The sequence below is a fragment of the Ornithorhynchus anatinus genome, chromosome 2 (assembly GCF_004115215.2).
Source record: "Ornithorhynchus anatinus isolate Pmale09 chromosome 2, mOrnAna1.pri.v4, whole genome shotgun sequence".
In the NCBI taxonomy this organism is placed as follows: Eukaryota; Metazoa; Chordata; class Mammalia; order Monotremata; family Ornithorhynchidae; genus Ornithorhynchus; species Ornithorhynchus anatinus.
The window spans coordinates 100,986,275-101,002,355 of NC_041729.1; the positions used below are offsets into that span (position 1 = coordinate 100,986,275).

General features: G+C 42.3%; 1 protein-coding gene across 2 annotated transcripts in view; it reads left to right on the plus strand.

Moving 5' to 3' along the window:
• The window catches only part of TRDN (triadin), a 167,817-nt gene that overhangs the window by 72,270 nt on the left and 79,466 nt on the right, over nt 1-16,081 (plus strand). For both annotated transcript variants that reach the window (XM_029056675.2, XM_029056676.1), the window contains exon 2: nt 5,539-5,748. In XM_029056675.2, coding sequence (XP_028912508.1) covers nt 5,539-5,748 — 210 coding nt within the window. The remainder of the gene's footprint in view (nt 1-5,538; nt 5,749-16,081) is intronic.

Genomic DNA, 16,081 nt, shown 5'->3' on the forward strand with positions numbered 1-16,081 from the left:
GCTTGACGAACGTATCGGCTTTGAGGTGTGCCTCTCCAAAACACTCATAATTCACTGACTCTCCTGCAACTCATTATGCCAACGGTTTGATTCACATGTATCCCCACTTGGGTCTTAAATTGCATTTCAAAGCACTTCTATCATTCATCCATTTTCAGAACTGCCATTACAGTTGATGGGAGTTTGGCACAAAAATCAATGGCAGGATATGATGTGAACGCTTTCTAATTTTCCTTTTTTGAACACCATCTCAAGTACGATGTGAGATCTCTCTTTAAAGTATTTTTCCCCCTTGCTATCACTTCAACTAAATTGAGTTCATGAACTTGGGAGGTGTTTTCATATAGTTTTTCAAAAAAAGATGTATCATTCCTCTCTTTCATTTCTTCCTAAATTCATTTTGGGATCTTTGCTGTAATTAAATCACCTAAAATTCCCCCATTATGTTAAAAGGAAAAGCTTTGAACTTCTCCCTCCAGTTATTATCATTATTATATATCAATATTACAGTTATTGTTGTTTTAGTAAATTCTACTGTTTTCATTTTTCAAATTGCCTTGAACTTAAATAGCTTAAGTAGAAACTTGAGTTTGAAATTGAAACTTGAATAGAAATAATTTTTTTTTTTCCTACTGAGATGATCAAAGACTTTCCCATTTCATCCACATCATTCCAGGTTTGTAGGTCAGGACACAGGGTTTAATCGACAACAGAAGAAAGTAGGGGCAGAGGCACAAACCTTTTCCCAAACTTTGGAAATTTACATGTAAAGCTGTCACTTTGTGGATACTAACACACCCCTTTTTAAAGACTTAGGAGAAAACACTGCTCCTATTCTGGCTGAAAAAAATGGAATGTCTCCCTGGGCTTGGTTTGGGTTTTGTGGGTACTATCCTTAGTATCTAATAAACAAATCACTATTTAAACAAAATAATCATAGTTGTTGTATACTCATTTCTTAATCCTAGAAAAAGCTCTTTTTTAAAAATATAACAATTATGGTATTTGTTAAGTGCTTATATGTGCCGAGCGCTATTCTAAGCACAGGGGTAGATACAAGGCAATCATGTAGCCCCAAGTGGGGCTCACAGTCTTAATCCCCATTTTACAGATGATGTAACTGAGGCACAGAGAAGCTAAGTACCTTGCCCAAGGTCTCACAGCAGACAAGTAGCGGAGCTAGGATTTGAACCCATGTTCTCTGACTCCCAAGCCCGTGCTCTTTCCACTGAACCATGCAGCAAGACACTTCTTTTGGGTGAGTCATTTGAGAAGAGAAATATAGTTGCCATGATAACAGTATGTTCACCAAGATGATATATAGTTGAATTTCCTGTACCATAAAAAGTGCTTGGCTAGTCCAAAAGATAAAGAGTTCCATAAAAGGGGTGCCATGCTGTTTTCAGTGGGATGGCAATGTGAATTAAATTCACTTTGAACTATTTTATCATCGTGTTTTAACACGAGAAGGTGAAGCAGAACTTCACTGATTTGGCTTTTCCTTAAGGTAGTTGATCTTCATTACTCTTTGGCCCTTGGCAGAATTTTGCCCACCTAGTGAAATTCCTGATCCCAAATTTGTCCTGGAAAGTAGAAGCAGGGAGCTTATTTGGCCAGAAAAACAAAGCATAAGTTGCATCTTTTTATAATTCAGATATTGGAGAGGTCGAATTTACTCTTTTATAAGCTCAAGTTTGATGTAAGTGATCCACACTTAGAACGTTAGAATTGGGAGTGTCCTCCAGAGACCATCTAATTCAGCCCCCTGTCTCCATCAGATGAATGACAAAACCATTCTGAACCGAATCTGTTCTTTTCTCTAAAATCTCTAGGGATGAAGCGAGTCCACTCTCTCTCTCTGCAATCTGTCCTAGTGCTCTATCACTATGAGAATCAAGATGTTTTCCCTTAGGACAGCAGAAATCTTTCCAGCTTGAATCTTTGTTCATTTCCTTTTGTGGAGTCTTCTGGGTAATGACTCAGCCTTATGGTTCACGCAGAGTTGCAGCATAACAATTTGTGATCCTTTGGGAAAAATAAAGTTAGCCCTGTCACAGTGGAAAGATGATTACCGGAATGCAAATAGAGCAGGGGGAAGGTTCATGTGAATGAGTGATGTCTAAAGGTGAGATTTGTCCTTTCTTTGAGAGGGGATTCAGCCTCATACTCTGAGCCTACTTATTCCCCTTTCTCCCTCTCTATGAACCTCTCCATGACTGGAGGATGAGTTATCCCTGCTCTGCCACGGGTCTGCTGTTGTGACCTTGGGCAGGTCACTTTAACTTCTCTGTGCCTCAGTTATCTCATCTGTAAAATGGGGATTAAGAGTGGGAGCCTCATGTGGGACAGGGACTGTTTCCAACCTGATTATCCTGTGTCTACCCCAGAGGTTAGAACAGTGCTTGGCACATAGTAAGTGCTTAACAAATACCATAATTCTTATTATCAAAAAGACCTCAAAATATAAAAATTGTACCTTCCCCTCAATACTATTTAGGTGCAGTGCAGGACCAGGGATTCCACAAAGGGTAAATTTAGAGCAAACATGCTTGCCAGTATATGCCCCTGGTGGTCCCTAAGGGAGGGGTACCTGGCCTCCTCATCTTCCCCCTCCGACTTTCCCATCACAGTCAACAAATACATGATCCTCTCTATTTCTTGACATTTTCTATGACTTTTTTTAAAAATAGTATTTGTTAAGAGCTTAGCATGTGCCAGGCACTCTACTAAACTCTGGAATAGACACAAACTAATCAGGTTGGACATAATCCATGTCCCACAAGGGGCTGTCTTAATCCCCATTTTACAGATGAGGTAACTGAGACACAGAGAAGTGAAGTAACCTTCCCACGCACACAGAGCAGACAAGTGGCACACCTGGGATTAGAACCCAGGTCCTTCTGACTCTCAGGCTTGGGCTCTTTCCATTGTCATGTCAGTAACTCCTCAGTCTCTATCAAATGCCATGTTTATTGCTTTTTTATGGCATTTGTTAAGTGCTTAGCATGTGCCAGGCATTATTCTAAGCACTGGGGTAAATACAAGATGATCAAGTGGGACACGATCCCTGTCCCACATGGGTCTCACTGTCTTAATCCTCATTTGACAGATGAAGGAACTGAGACACATTGAAGTGAAGTGATTTGCCCAAGGTCATACAGTGGAAAAGGGGCAGAGCTGAGATTAGAGCCCAGGTCTTTCTGACTTCCAGGACTGTGCTCTATTTAGACCACACTGCTAATTCATCTTGACTTTCTTCCAGAACATATTTTGGTTCTCCCCCTTCCCCTCTGCCTAAGTGGTCACTATTCTTGCCATTGTCTATCAGCTAAAATGCTCTACCAGCCTCCCCACTCTGTCCCCTCCTCTCTTCCTGCCAGCCTCTACCTCACTCTGCTGCTAGGATCACTGTACTTTGTATCTCTTTATAATTGAGATATTGGACAGACCCAATTTACTCTTTTATAAGCTCAAATTTGATGTAGGTAATCCAAATTTAGAATGTTAGAATTGGGAGTGTCATCCAGAGACCATCTAATCCAGCCCCCTGACTCCACCAGATGCACGACAAAACCATTCTGAACAGAATCTGTTCTTTTCTTTAAAATCTCTAGGGATGAAGCGAGTCCACTCTCTCCCTCTGCAATCTGTCCAGTGCTCTGTCACTATGAGAATCAAGATATTTTCCCTTAGGACAGCAGAAATCTTAATGTGTCAGTTGGCACATGTCTTTCCACTCTCCCTAAACATCCAATGATCTCTACATCGAAAAGATGTTTCCTGGCCATTAGCTTTAAGACATTCCCTCTCGATTGTCAGCTTGGGTGGGCAAGGAATGTCTACCAACTCTGTTATGTTGTCCTCTTCTAAATGCTTAGTACAGTGCTCTGCACAGAGTAAATGCTCAATAAATACCATCGATTAATCGATCAATCAGCTCTCTCCTTCCCCTCTCACACTAAACCCCAGCATGCACTCTTTGTTCTTTTCAAGGAAGTACCCTACTAACATGTACCTCATCCTCATAAATAAGATAAAATAAGTTTGAATGAATAAAACCCCTCTTCCCTGATCCCTGGCACACACCCTTCCTCCTACCTGCAACTCCCTGGCCCTTCAAATCTCTCTGATCCCAAGTCTCCCCAACTTCAAAGTCTGCTTGAAACTTTACCTTCTCCAGGAGTTTTGCCCAATTGATTTTTATTCTATATAGGTCACATCCTCCCTCCTGTCAGCTCAGGAATTTTGCACCACCTCAGCAATTCTGCACTCACAACCTCTCACATTTTTGCATATGTTGATTTACATACTTTACTATTTAAGCACTTCTTCCACCTGTTTGTAAATTAGTTTATGGTGTAAGTTCTTTGTGGGCCTGGGGCTCTTTTGAAGTGTTTTAAGTACTTAATTCAGGTCTCTATACAAAATATGTGCCCAATAAATGCTATTGATTGATTTATTGATTCTCATTCCGCTACCCAGAACAAGATGGAAAATTCTAATATAGTCAGTAGCTTCAGTAAGTGCTTTGCTTATTCCTAATTTTTGTTTTTCTCATTTGTGTCTATGTTTTTCCTTTTTTTACCACTTTGTGCTTGGGAATTTATGTCACTTGTTTCCCCCATTAGATTTTAAGATCTTGGGGAATGCCTTTGTGTTTCATTGTAGTTGTATGTTTCCAAGAGCCCATGTACAGTAGGTGCTTGATCAATAATGATGATGATAAACACAAAACATTCCCATAAATGTTCATCTTGTAGGGTTGGTTATTATACTCTCACTCTAGACTGTAAGCTTATTGTGGTCAAGGAACGTGGCTGCCAACCCTGTTACATTGTACTCTCTCAAACATTTAGTACATTGCTGTGCACACAGTAAGCACCCAATAAATATGTTTGATTATGTATTTTCAATTAACCTTTCTAGTTCACTATATTAAAATAATTTACAAATGTCCAGAATGAGAGTGGTTTATAAAGGTTATTCCCCTGACATAGTAATTTCCAGAATCCAGCAGAGGGACCCTTTTTCCTTTCCCTTTCCATATTTATTTATATCAATGTCTGATTCCCCTCTAGACTGTAAGCTCTTTATGGGCGAGGAACCCGTCTACCAAGTCTTATACTGTACTCTTCCAAGTGCTTAGTACCCAGTGCTCAGCACACAGTAAGTGCTCGATAAATGTGATTGATTGATTGATTGATTGATTCATGCATGATCTGACAAACCTGTATTTCCTTCTGCCTCCTCAGGTGTAGGCCTCCTAGCCTGATTGGAAAAGGGTGGGAATCTATTAGAAACAAACTATTGATATTCCCCATTTGTGCTTTAGGAATGTTGGGAAACAGCTGATGTAACTTTGGTCTGCACTTTGGGGCAGAAATTCCTTGTGGACAGGGAACGTGTCTCCCAACACCGTTATATTGAACTCTCCCAAAGTCTTAGTACAGTGCTCTGCACACAGTAAATGCTCAAAAAATACAATTGATTGATTCAATTTCTAAAGTTTATTTCCATCCGTTTCTTTAAATTGATTAGGACAGAACTATACCACCACTACTGTGATAGACAGCAAAAATGGATCTGTGCCCAAATCACCTGGAAAAGTGCTGAAAAGATCCGTCACAGAAGACATAGTGACAACCTTCAGCTCTCCAGCAGCCTGGCTTCTTGTGGCCGCCCTGATTGTGACCTGGTCGGCTGTTGCTGTGGTGATGTTTGACTTGGTAGATTACAAGAACTTTTCAGGTAAGAACCCCTGAAGTGATGCCATATTGTTTGAGTCATTGATATTTTCTCTCTCTATTATACTCTAAGTACTAGCAGAGATACCAGCAGTGTGTAGTGGATAGACCATGGGCCTGGGAGTCAGAATGCCATAGGTTCTAATGCCGCACTAGTCTGCAGTGTGACCTGGGGCGTCGCTTAACTTCTCTGTGTCTCAGTTACCTCGTCTGTAAAATGGGGATTGAAACCATGTGTGGGACAAGGACTATCCAACTGATTGGTTTGTATCTACCCCAGCGCTTAATAAGGGGCCGGGCACGTAGTAAGTGCTTAGCAAATGCCATTATTATTAGAAGTAGTAGTAATAGATTTATTGAGTACCAGTTGAGTGTGATAGCCTCTTCTAAATATTTTTACAAGTACAAACAGAACCAGAGGACACATTCCATCCCACAAGGCTCACATTCTATTGGACATTTCATTACGCCTCAATGCACAAAAGCCCTCTGTGGAGTGTTGCTTGAGTTTCATAAAACTCACTGAAAATGGATATGCAGGAGCATTATATCACACCATTCCTCCAAGAGTCCTGTGTTTCCACTTTAAGAGACTGGATGGACAATGGATCTGACCCAATAATGCCATATCTTATGTTTCCATATTTTTATTGAATAAATAATAATAATGATGGTGGTATTTGTTAAGCGCTTACTATGTGCAAAGCACGGTTCTAAGCCATGGGGGGATACAAGGTGATCAGGTTGTCCCATGTGGGGCTCACAATTTTAATCCCCATTTTACAGATGAGGTAACTAAGGCACAGAGAAGTTCAGTAACTTGCCCAAAGTCACATAGCTGGCAAGTGGTGGAGCCTGGATTAGAACCCATGACCTCTGATTCCCAAGTCTAGGCTCTTTCCACTGAGCCATGCTGCTTCTTTGTAAGACCCAAACTCTGAATAAACTCTGGTAAGATGCTTAAAATGTTTCAGTGTTCATATATGTCTGACTTAAAAAGGATGGCCTTGAGTTCTGCCACTTATACTTAGGCTAGCTTTCATTTGTTAAACTGAAAGAATATAAAATAGCAACTTTGAACTAATTAGTAAGCACTCATTTTTATCTCCCACGCAGCTCCTTCCCACAAATCTGTCCCATTCCCCCATAGAGACCTCCGATCTTTTGACCCCATCCAATTTTCTCAAGTCATCATGCCCTATTTAGCCTCCATACCCACACTACCTTCCCAAGATGACCAAATTGACACACTCACTACACTTTCTACTGAACCCAAGTCATTCCCTCCCCTATCTCTTGATTGATCTTGTACCACAAACCCACAGCCCTGGTTCTCCTACATAGTCCTCTTCCTTCCCTCCTGGGCATAAGCTGTAGAGCGCTGCTGGTGGAAATCTAGATATCTGGGCATCCTCGTCTACCCCAAGTTCATTCTCGCGTTCTTTGACTCTGCACTGTCCTCTGCCAGGCAAAATAATTTTTGCCTCTATATAGACACTCTGAGAGACTCCTATAGATTTAGGTGGTGAATGTGTCTGTTATATTGTTGTATTGTACTCTCCCAAGCACTCAGTACAGTGTTCTGTCCTTATTGACACCCTTGCCCATCACCTCCTCCAGTTGTTCCAAACACTTAATTCCCTCCTCAGGCTTTCTATCGCCTCACCTCCCCCATCCCTCGCCCCCAGTGATCTGGCCGTCTATGTTATTAAGAAAATTAACACCATCGGGTGTGACCTCCCTAAAATCACCCTTGCACCTCCTCGGTCCCTCCCGTTTCCAGCCCCCTCTTAGACTTTCCCATCCTTCCCAGCAGTATCTCCAGAGGAGATCTCCTGCCTCCTCTCAAATGCCACCTTCTCCACATGCACATCGGACCACATTCCTTCGCACCTTATAAAAGCTCTCCCTCCCTCTCCTTCCCTCCTTAACAGCCATCTTCAACTGTTCACTCTCCAGTGGCTTCTTCGCCAGTGCCTTCAAACATGTCCACTTCTCCCCCATCCTAATAAAACCTTCCCTTGACCCCCTTGGCTCCCTCCACTTATTGCCCTATCTTCCTCCTACTGTTCCTCTCCAAAATCCTTCCGCAAGTTGTCTACAGCTGTTGTCTCAAATTATTTTCCTCTAATTCTCTCCTGGATCCCCTCCAATCTGGCTTCCATCCCCTTCACTCCACAACCACCCGCTCAAAGGTCACCAATGATCTCCTTCTTGCCAATTCCAACAGTGTCTCCATCCTAATCCTCTTTGACCTCTCAGCTGCCTTCGACATTGCGGACCACCCCCTTCTCCTGGAACCTTTACTTCATTGACTCTGTCCTTTCCTGGTAGTCCTCTTATCTCTCTGACTGCTCAATCTGAGTCTCATTTGCTTGTTCCTCCTCTATCTCTCAACCCTAACTGTGGGGGTCCTTCAAGGTTCAGTTCTGCGTCCCCTTCTATTCTCCATCCTCACTCCTTCCCTTGGAGAGCTCATTCTCGCCGATGGCTTCAACTACCACCTCTAAACAGATGATACCCAAATCTAAAACTCCATCACTGATCTCTCTCCCTCTCTGCAGTCCCATCTCCTCTGGCCTTCAAAGCATCTCTAGTTGGTTATCCTCCCACCAGTTCAAGCTTAACATATCCAAACAGAACTCCTTATCTTCCCACCCAAGCCCTGTCCTCTTGACGTTCCTATCACTGTAGATGGCACCACCATCCTTCGTGACTCACAAGTCCATAAACTTGGCATTATTCCTTGATTCCTGTCATTTAACCCACATATTCAATCTATCACCAAATCCTGCCGGTCCCACCTTCACAACATCGCTAAAATCCACCCTTTCCCCTCCATCCAAACTGCTACCTCGTTAATATAATCACTCATCTTACCCCTTTTAGATTACTGCATCAGCCTCCTTGCTGATCTCCAAACCTCCTGCCTCTCCTCACTCCAGGATATGCTTCACAGCACTGCCTGTATTATCTTTCTACAAAAATGTTCAGGACATGCTCCCTCCCCCAACCCCCCATAAATCTCCAGTGGTTGCCCATCCACCACTGTATCAAGCACGAACTTCTCACAATTGGCTTTAAAGCATTCTATCACCTTGCCCCCTCCTACTTCACCTCACTTTTCACCTTCTATAACCCAGCCCACACACTTTTCTCCTCTGGTGCCAACCTTCTCACTGTGCCTTGATCTCACCTATCTTGCCACCGACCCCTGGCCCACATCCTGCCTCTGGCCTGGAACGGCCTTCCTCCTCATATTTGATGGACAATTACTTTCCCTGCCCTTCGAAATCTTATTGAAGGCGCATCTCTACGGAGAGACCTTCTCAGACTAAGCCCCACTTTTCCTCATCTCCCACTCCCTTCTGCGTCACCCTAACTTGCTCCCTTTGCTCTTCCCCTCTGGCCCCAGCCCCACAACACTTATGTATGTATCTGTATTTTTATTTATTTGTGTTGATATCTGTCTCCCTCCCTCTAGACTGTAAGCTCATGGGCAGGGATTGATATCATCACTGGTTATTGTTCTTTCCCAAGCACTTAGTACCATTCTCTGAACACAGTAAGGGCTTAATAAATATGAATGAATGAAATCAAGTGCTCAATAAATATGATTGATCCCCTATCCTTTAAAGGGGGGACCCAAGAGCACTTGGGTCCCTTGACTCTGAGCCCTCTTTCAAGTGTTGTTGGAGGTTCTTTCAGTTGGGAACTAGGCTGGGGGGACTCCTGACCATCATTCAGAAATGCAAAATCTATTCCAATCAATCCATCAATCAATTAACAACATTTATTGAGTGCTTGCTCTGTGCAGAGCACTGTACTAAGTACATGGGAGAGTACAATACAACAGAGTTGGTAAACACATTCCCTGTCCACAACAAATTCACAATCTAGAGGGGGAGCCAGACATTAAAATAAATAAGTAAACCAGAACACTAGACAAACCCCTGTGTCAAAGAAACCTTTACAGAATCTGCATTGTGTTTAAGAGGGAATATCAGAGAAGTGTTTCTTTCTACTAGTGGTAGTTGGGAGCCGTGGTTGAGGAAGAGTTTCCTCTACTAATCCAGCACAAGTCAGTTCCAAGCAATGCAGAATTTCTTTATATATGGTTGGTACGGCATCTGAGCTTCGCACTTGATCGAAGAGCCCAATACGTGACAAAGATTTTAAGAGAGCAGCGGTAAATTCCAACTCAGGGTCAATGTTCAGCCCTGCCCGGTTCTCCCCATTATAGAGATAATGTAAACAAACACCACTGATAAGCAGGTCAGGGGTCCTGACCTTGCTATGGGAGGAACAGCTCCATCTTTTCTCAAGACCTCGACATACCAAGTTCCCTGATAAGGCACACATTTAGGCAGGAGAAACAAAGGAGGAGAGGATACGCGATGTGCCGCTTTGAGCAAATGGAGCTTGGCCAGACAAAATGGAGTTCAGGCCTAATGGCATGGCATGCTCCACCACTTGGTATTCTACCCCTCCTGGGGACTCCAGTCACTGGAGTTATTCTTCTTCACTTAAACAAGATGGTTAGGAGACAATCAAGTGGGTCTAAGAGGCAAAACAGCTCAAGAATATGATCTGAAGAGAAGGGCCAAATGCAAGGCCCAGACTCCTTTGCTTCCCCACCTGCTTGGGTACTAAAACAACACTCAATCTCAATCTGGAGAACCTAAACCCAAAGTACATATTATTAAAATAATCAATTAATCAATTCTATTTATGGAGCGCTTTGTGTGTGCAGAGCTCTGTACTGTTTGGAGAGTGCAGTACAACAATAAACAGACACATTCCCTGCCCACAGTGAGCTTACAGTCTGGAAGGGGAGACAGATATTAATATAAATAAATAAACTACATATGTACATAAGTGCTGGGGGCCAGGAAGGAGGATGAATAAAGGGAGCAAGTCAGGACAATACAGAAAGGAGTGGGAGAAGAGGGAAGGAAGGCTTAGTCAGGGAAGGCTAAAACAATACAGTAGAGCTGATAGACCCATTCCTTGCCTTCAAGGAACTTACAGTCTAGGGGAGGAGATGGGTATTAAAATAAATAAGTTACAGATATCATGTATTTGAGAATTGTATTCCCTCTATAATGTTTGACACATTGCAGGGACCACAAACTGTACTGTAAAAATGAGGAATTGAGGTAGAGAAGTCTTGTAAATCCTGGATATAAACTAATGATAACAGATACAATATGCTCATCAGCTGTGCCTAAATTGAAATAATGAAATTATCCTTGCGATATTGCCACTGAAAAGCAGAAGTTGGCCTTTCAAGCAGGAAATAGGAAAATTCCTATTTCCCTGGAGTCTGTTAACTGAAGTTATTGAAGTATTTCACTCATTTAAATATTTGAACAAAAAGAGCACCATAATATTCTAAAGTACTCTGAAATGTCAATATCCGCAGTTCCTGAGTTTTTGGGATATGTGTATATTAGGACAATTTATCTCTCGTTTTCAAATTGACTGTGGTTTAAATACCGTAAAATAAAAAATAGAAGGTGAATATTACAAATTAATGAAAATAAATATCCATGAGCATGTGTGCCATCATGATCTTCCTGAAATAATCTTAGTTTTTGTATAGAGCAGTTGCCTTTTCACTCTTAATAGTAAAAATACATTTCAAGGCTCCCAAAGGCATGAGTCTAGACTGTGAGTGAACATCAAATTTTCAGTTTCTACTTTGAAAAGATTTTTGAATTATAGGAGGCCATATATATATTCCCTAGAATCACAAAAGTATCTGTACTGGCTTAGGCCAAATTTCTTCTTAAATAATATAATCAAAGATGTGTTTATGAGACGATATCTTATTCACCACATTCCTTCCTGCAGCACATTTTATAGCTCAGTTATGAAGCTTCAGAAAATAGAGTTTAAAAACAATGATGTGCCATGAAATAGTTCATTGTACTATTATATTCTCCAAAGGTCTGGAGCAGAGGAAAGTGAATTTTATGGCAGCTTTTACAAATCGGTCATTTTAAAAATAGAAAATTTCATAAATGGATTTGAAATAATAGTAGAGTGAAACAAACGGTTGCTACAAAGGATCTAAAATATCCACCACCCACTCCAAATCATAAGCCCGTAAACAGTTTTGAATCCATTGATTTGGAGAGCTGCAACTTCCCAACACCATCCAATAGGGGAGGGAGCTCCTATCCTCCTCCTCTGCCTCTCACTCCCTAACTGTGGGTGTCCCTCAGGTTCAATTCTGGGTCCCCTTCTATTCTCCATATACACCCACTCCCTTGGAGAACTCGTTCTCTCCCATGGCTTCAATCACCACCTCTGTGCGGATGATACCCAAGTCTACATCTTCAGCCCTGATCTCTCTCCCTCTGTGGTCTCGCATTTCCTCCTTCCTTCAAGACCAGTCTACTTGGATGTCCTGCTGCCATCTAATAATAATAATAATAATAATAATGTTGGTATTTGTTAAGTGCTTACTATGTGCAGAGCACTGTTCTAAGCGCTGGGGAATCAGGTTGTCCCACGTGGGGCTCACAGTCTTAATCCCCATTTTACAGATGAGGTAACTGAGGCACAGAGCAGTTAAGTGACTTGCCCACAGTCACACAGCTGACAAGTGGCAGAGCTGGGATTCGAACCCATGACCTCTGACTCCAAAGCCCATGCTCTTTCCACTGAGCCACGCGTGGCTAAAACAAAACTCCTCATCTTTCCAATCAAACACTTTCCTTTCTCTGACTTTCCCATCGCTGAAGACGGCACCACCATCCTTCCTGCCTCATGAGCCCATAACGTTGTTGTCATCCTTGAGTCCTCTCTCTCAGTCAACCCATATTCAATCCGTCACTGCGTCCTGTCAGTTCGACATCCACAACGTCACTAAAATGCACCCTTTCCTTCTCACCCATCATCCAAACTGCAACCCTGTTAATAAAAGCACTTATCCTATCCTGCCCTGATTAGTCTATCAGTCTCCTTGCTGATTTCTCAGCCTTCTGTCTTTTCCCACTCCAGTCCATATTTCACTCTTCTACAAAAAAGTTCACGACATGTTTCCTCACTCCTCATGAGCTTCCATTAATTATCCATTCATCTCCACATCAAAGAGAAACTCCTCACCTTTGGCTTTAAAGTACTCAATCACTTTGCCCCCTCCTACCTCACTTCACTACTCGTCTACTACAGCCCATCCCACCCCACACATTTCACTCCTCTAATGCTAACTTTCTCACTGTAGCCCATCGTCTATCTCATCACACACCCCTTGCCCATGTCCTGCTTCTGGCCTCTAATGCCCTCCCTCCTCAAAAACAATTACTCTCCCCTCCTTCAAAGACTTACTGAAGTCACATCTCCTTCAAGAAGGAGTGTGGCTTAGTGGAAAGAACACGAGCTTGGGAGTCAGAGGTCTTGAGTTTGAATCCCAGCTCTGCCACTTGTCAGCTATGTGACTGTGGGCAAGTCGCTTCACTTCTCTGTGCCTCAGTTATCTCATCTGTAAAATGGAGATTAACTGGGAGCCTCACGTGGGACAACCTGATTACCCCGTATCTACCCCAGCGCTCAGAACAGTGCTCTGCACATAGTAAGCGCTTAACAAATACCAAAATTATTATTATCATTATTCAAGAGACCTTCTCTGACCAAACCCTTCTTCTGATTTCTCCCACTATCTTCTGCGTTGCTCTGACTTGCTCCCTTTATTCACCTTCTCTTCCAGCCCCACAGCACTTATGTGCATATCTGTAATTTATTTATATTAATATCCATCTCCCCCTCTAGACTGTAATCTCATTGTGAGCAGGGAATGTGTCTGTTATATTGTCATACTGTACTCTCCTGAGAGCTTAGTACGGTGATCTGCACACAGTGAGTAAATACAATTACTAATTGACTGACTACCATCTCCTGCTACAGCAAGTGAAATTTGTTGCTGCTTTCTAAGGTGCCATTTTGTCTCCCAATTGTCCCAAATTATTTCCTTTCATCAGCCCCTCTACTGGTTGTCTCACTGAGGGCAAGCAGTATGTCTGTTACATTTACATTTGAGAAGCAGCGTGGCTCACTGGAAAGAGCCGGGGCTTTGGAGTCAGAGGTCATGGGTTCGAACCCCGGCTCTGCCACTTGTCAGCTGTGTGACTTTGGGCAAGTCACTTAACTTCTCGGTGCCTCAGTTCCCTCATCTGTAAAATGGGGATGAAGACTGTGAGCCCCACGTGGGACAACCTGATTCCCCTGTGTCTACCCCAGTGCTTAGAACAGTGCTCGGCACATAGTAAGCGCTTAATAAATACCAACATTATTATTATTATTTTTATATTATACTCTCACAACCACTTGGTAGTGTTCTGCACACAGTAAGTGCTCAATAGATACAATTGACTGACTGTCTACTGGTGCTGTTACATCCAGTATCTTAAGTGAACAACGGTCAGCTGTGGCTGCTTCAGTCCCACTGGGTCTTTCAGAGATGGACCTAGTCATTTTGTGTTTATATGGCCAATAAATAGTCATCATTCAGTTTCTAGAACTGTAGGATAAAAGCCAACAAAATTCACAGTATATATATTTTTTCTTTCACATTTAGAATTTGTGCCTTGGGTTAATTTTTGATTCCACCTACTTTTACATAACCAATTTACCTTTCCCAGTGCCAAAATCGTGTAGGAAAAATCATCCTATTCCGTTTTAATTACAATTGTTTGGCAGTTCAACAATAGCCTGCAATTAGTGTCTTTTGTTCCTTTTTATGGGCCATTGAGGAACTTTTAGGTGGTTCTCATCACATATCCTATTTAACACATCATAGAGAGTCTCCTGGTAGACGGGTTGGCTTGCTACCAGCTTAAAAAAAAAGCATCGCTTGCGGAACACTTTCACAGACCGAGAAAAGGGAAAGGCAGGGTGATACCCCAAAGCCAAAGTTACTGACAGAAGCACGTTAACTCTGCCAGGATGCTAAGTGTTAGGACAGTGACATAGTTGATGCCCTTCCGAAGTGCCTAACTTATTATCAGGGAATAACAGACGCCGAAGAGACTAGAGCACATTAAGAAAATTGTCGTCGGAAATATCAATTCATATCTTAATTGTGAAAAGGCTTGCAGACCACAACTGGTGTGCCCTTTAAATAGCCTTCCGTTATAAATTGCACCATTTATCCATAGCCCTTTGAATCTAATTTCACTGTTGTTTTTTTTTTTTTTTTCCTGGCAATGGTCCCAATTATGCAGGTGTGCTATTTGTCAGGGTGTCAGTAAAGACTCTTTCCGTATAATTGCATAATTAAAAAAAAAATTAACAATTCACTCTGGATGAAAATGTCTCTTAATTTTTGGTTTCTTATTGGGGCCATTTTCCTTATTCGAGCCGACTCTTATTCTAATTACTTCATGAAGAGAATGGAGAAATAAATTGACCCTAAATATTATTTTTCCATTTACTCCCATTTTTAGGGCTTTTATGTTGTTACAGTCCTTGAACATAGAAGCTGGCTAGAGGGTGTCTAGCGTCACCGAAGAAACCCTTCAGCTGCAGGAAGAAGTAACATGGCCTAGTGGAAAGACCACAAGCCTGGGAGTCAGAGGAGCTGGGTTCGAATCTCGGCTCCACTACTTTGTCCGTTGTGTGACCATGGGCAAGTCACTTAACTTCTCTGTGCCTCAGTTTCCTTACCTGTAAAATGGAGATTGACTGTGAGTCTGTAAAGTGGGGATGAAGACTGTGAGCCCCAGGTGGAACAGGGACTTTGTCCAACCAGATTAGCTTGTAATAATAATGTTGGTATTTGTTAAGCGCTTACTATGTGCAAAGCACTGTTCTAAGTGTTGGGGTAGACACAGGGGAATCAGGTTGTCCCATGTGGGGCTCACAGTCTTAATCCCCATTTTACAGATGAGGGAACTGAGCCACAGAGAAGTCAAGTGACTTGTCCACAGTCACACAGCTGGCAAGTGGCAGAGTTGGGATTCGAACCCATGACCTCTGACTCCAAAGCCCGGGCTCTTGCCACTGAGCCACGCTGCTTCAACCTCAGCACTTAGTAGAGTGCCTGGCACAAAGTGCCTAACAACTACCACAGTTATTAGTACTAATAATAACAGTATATTTATTAGACCATCCCCCAAAGATAGGAAGCCCTGCTCTTCCTAAAACTCTATGGAGAATATGATTCCTCTCTTGATATCCTGACTGATATTTAGTAGGAGTCCTGACTGACAGGAACAACATCCTCTATATCTGACCTGTATCTTTTCTTCTGAAATTCAGTCGCATTTCCTTCTGTTGTAGGAAAGAGCTGGTTAGGTATGTAATACCCCTTATTGATAATCACACTTCTT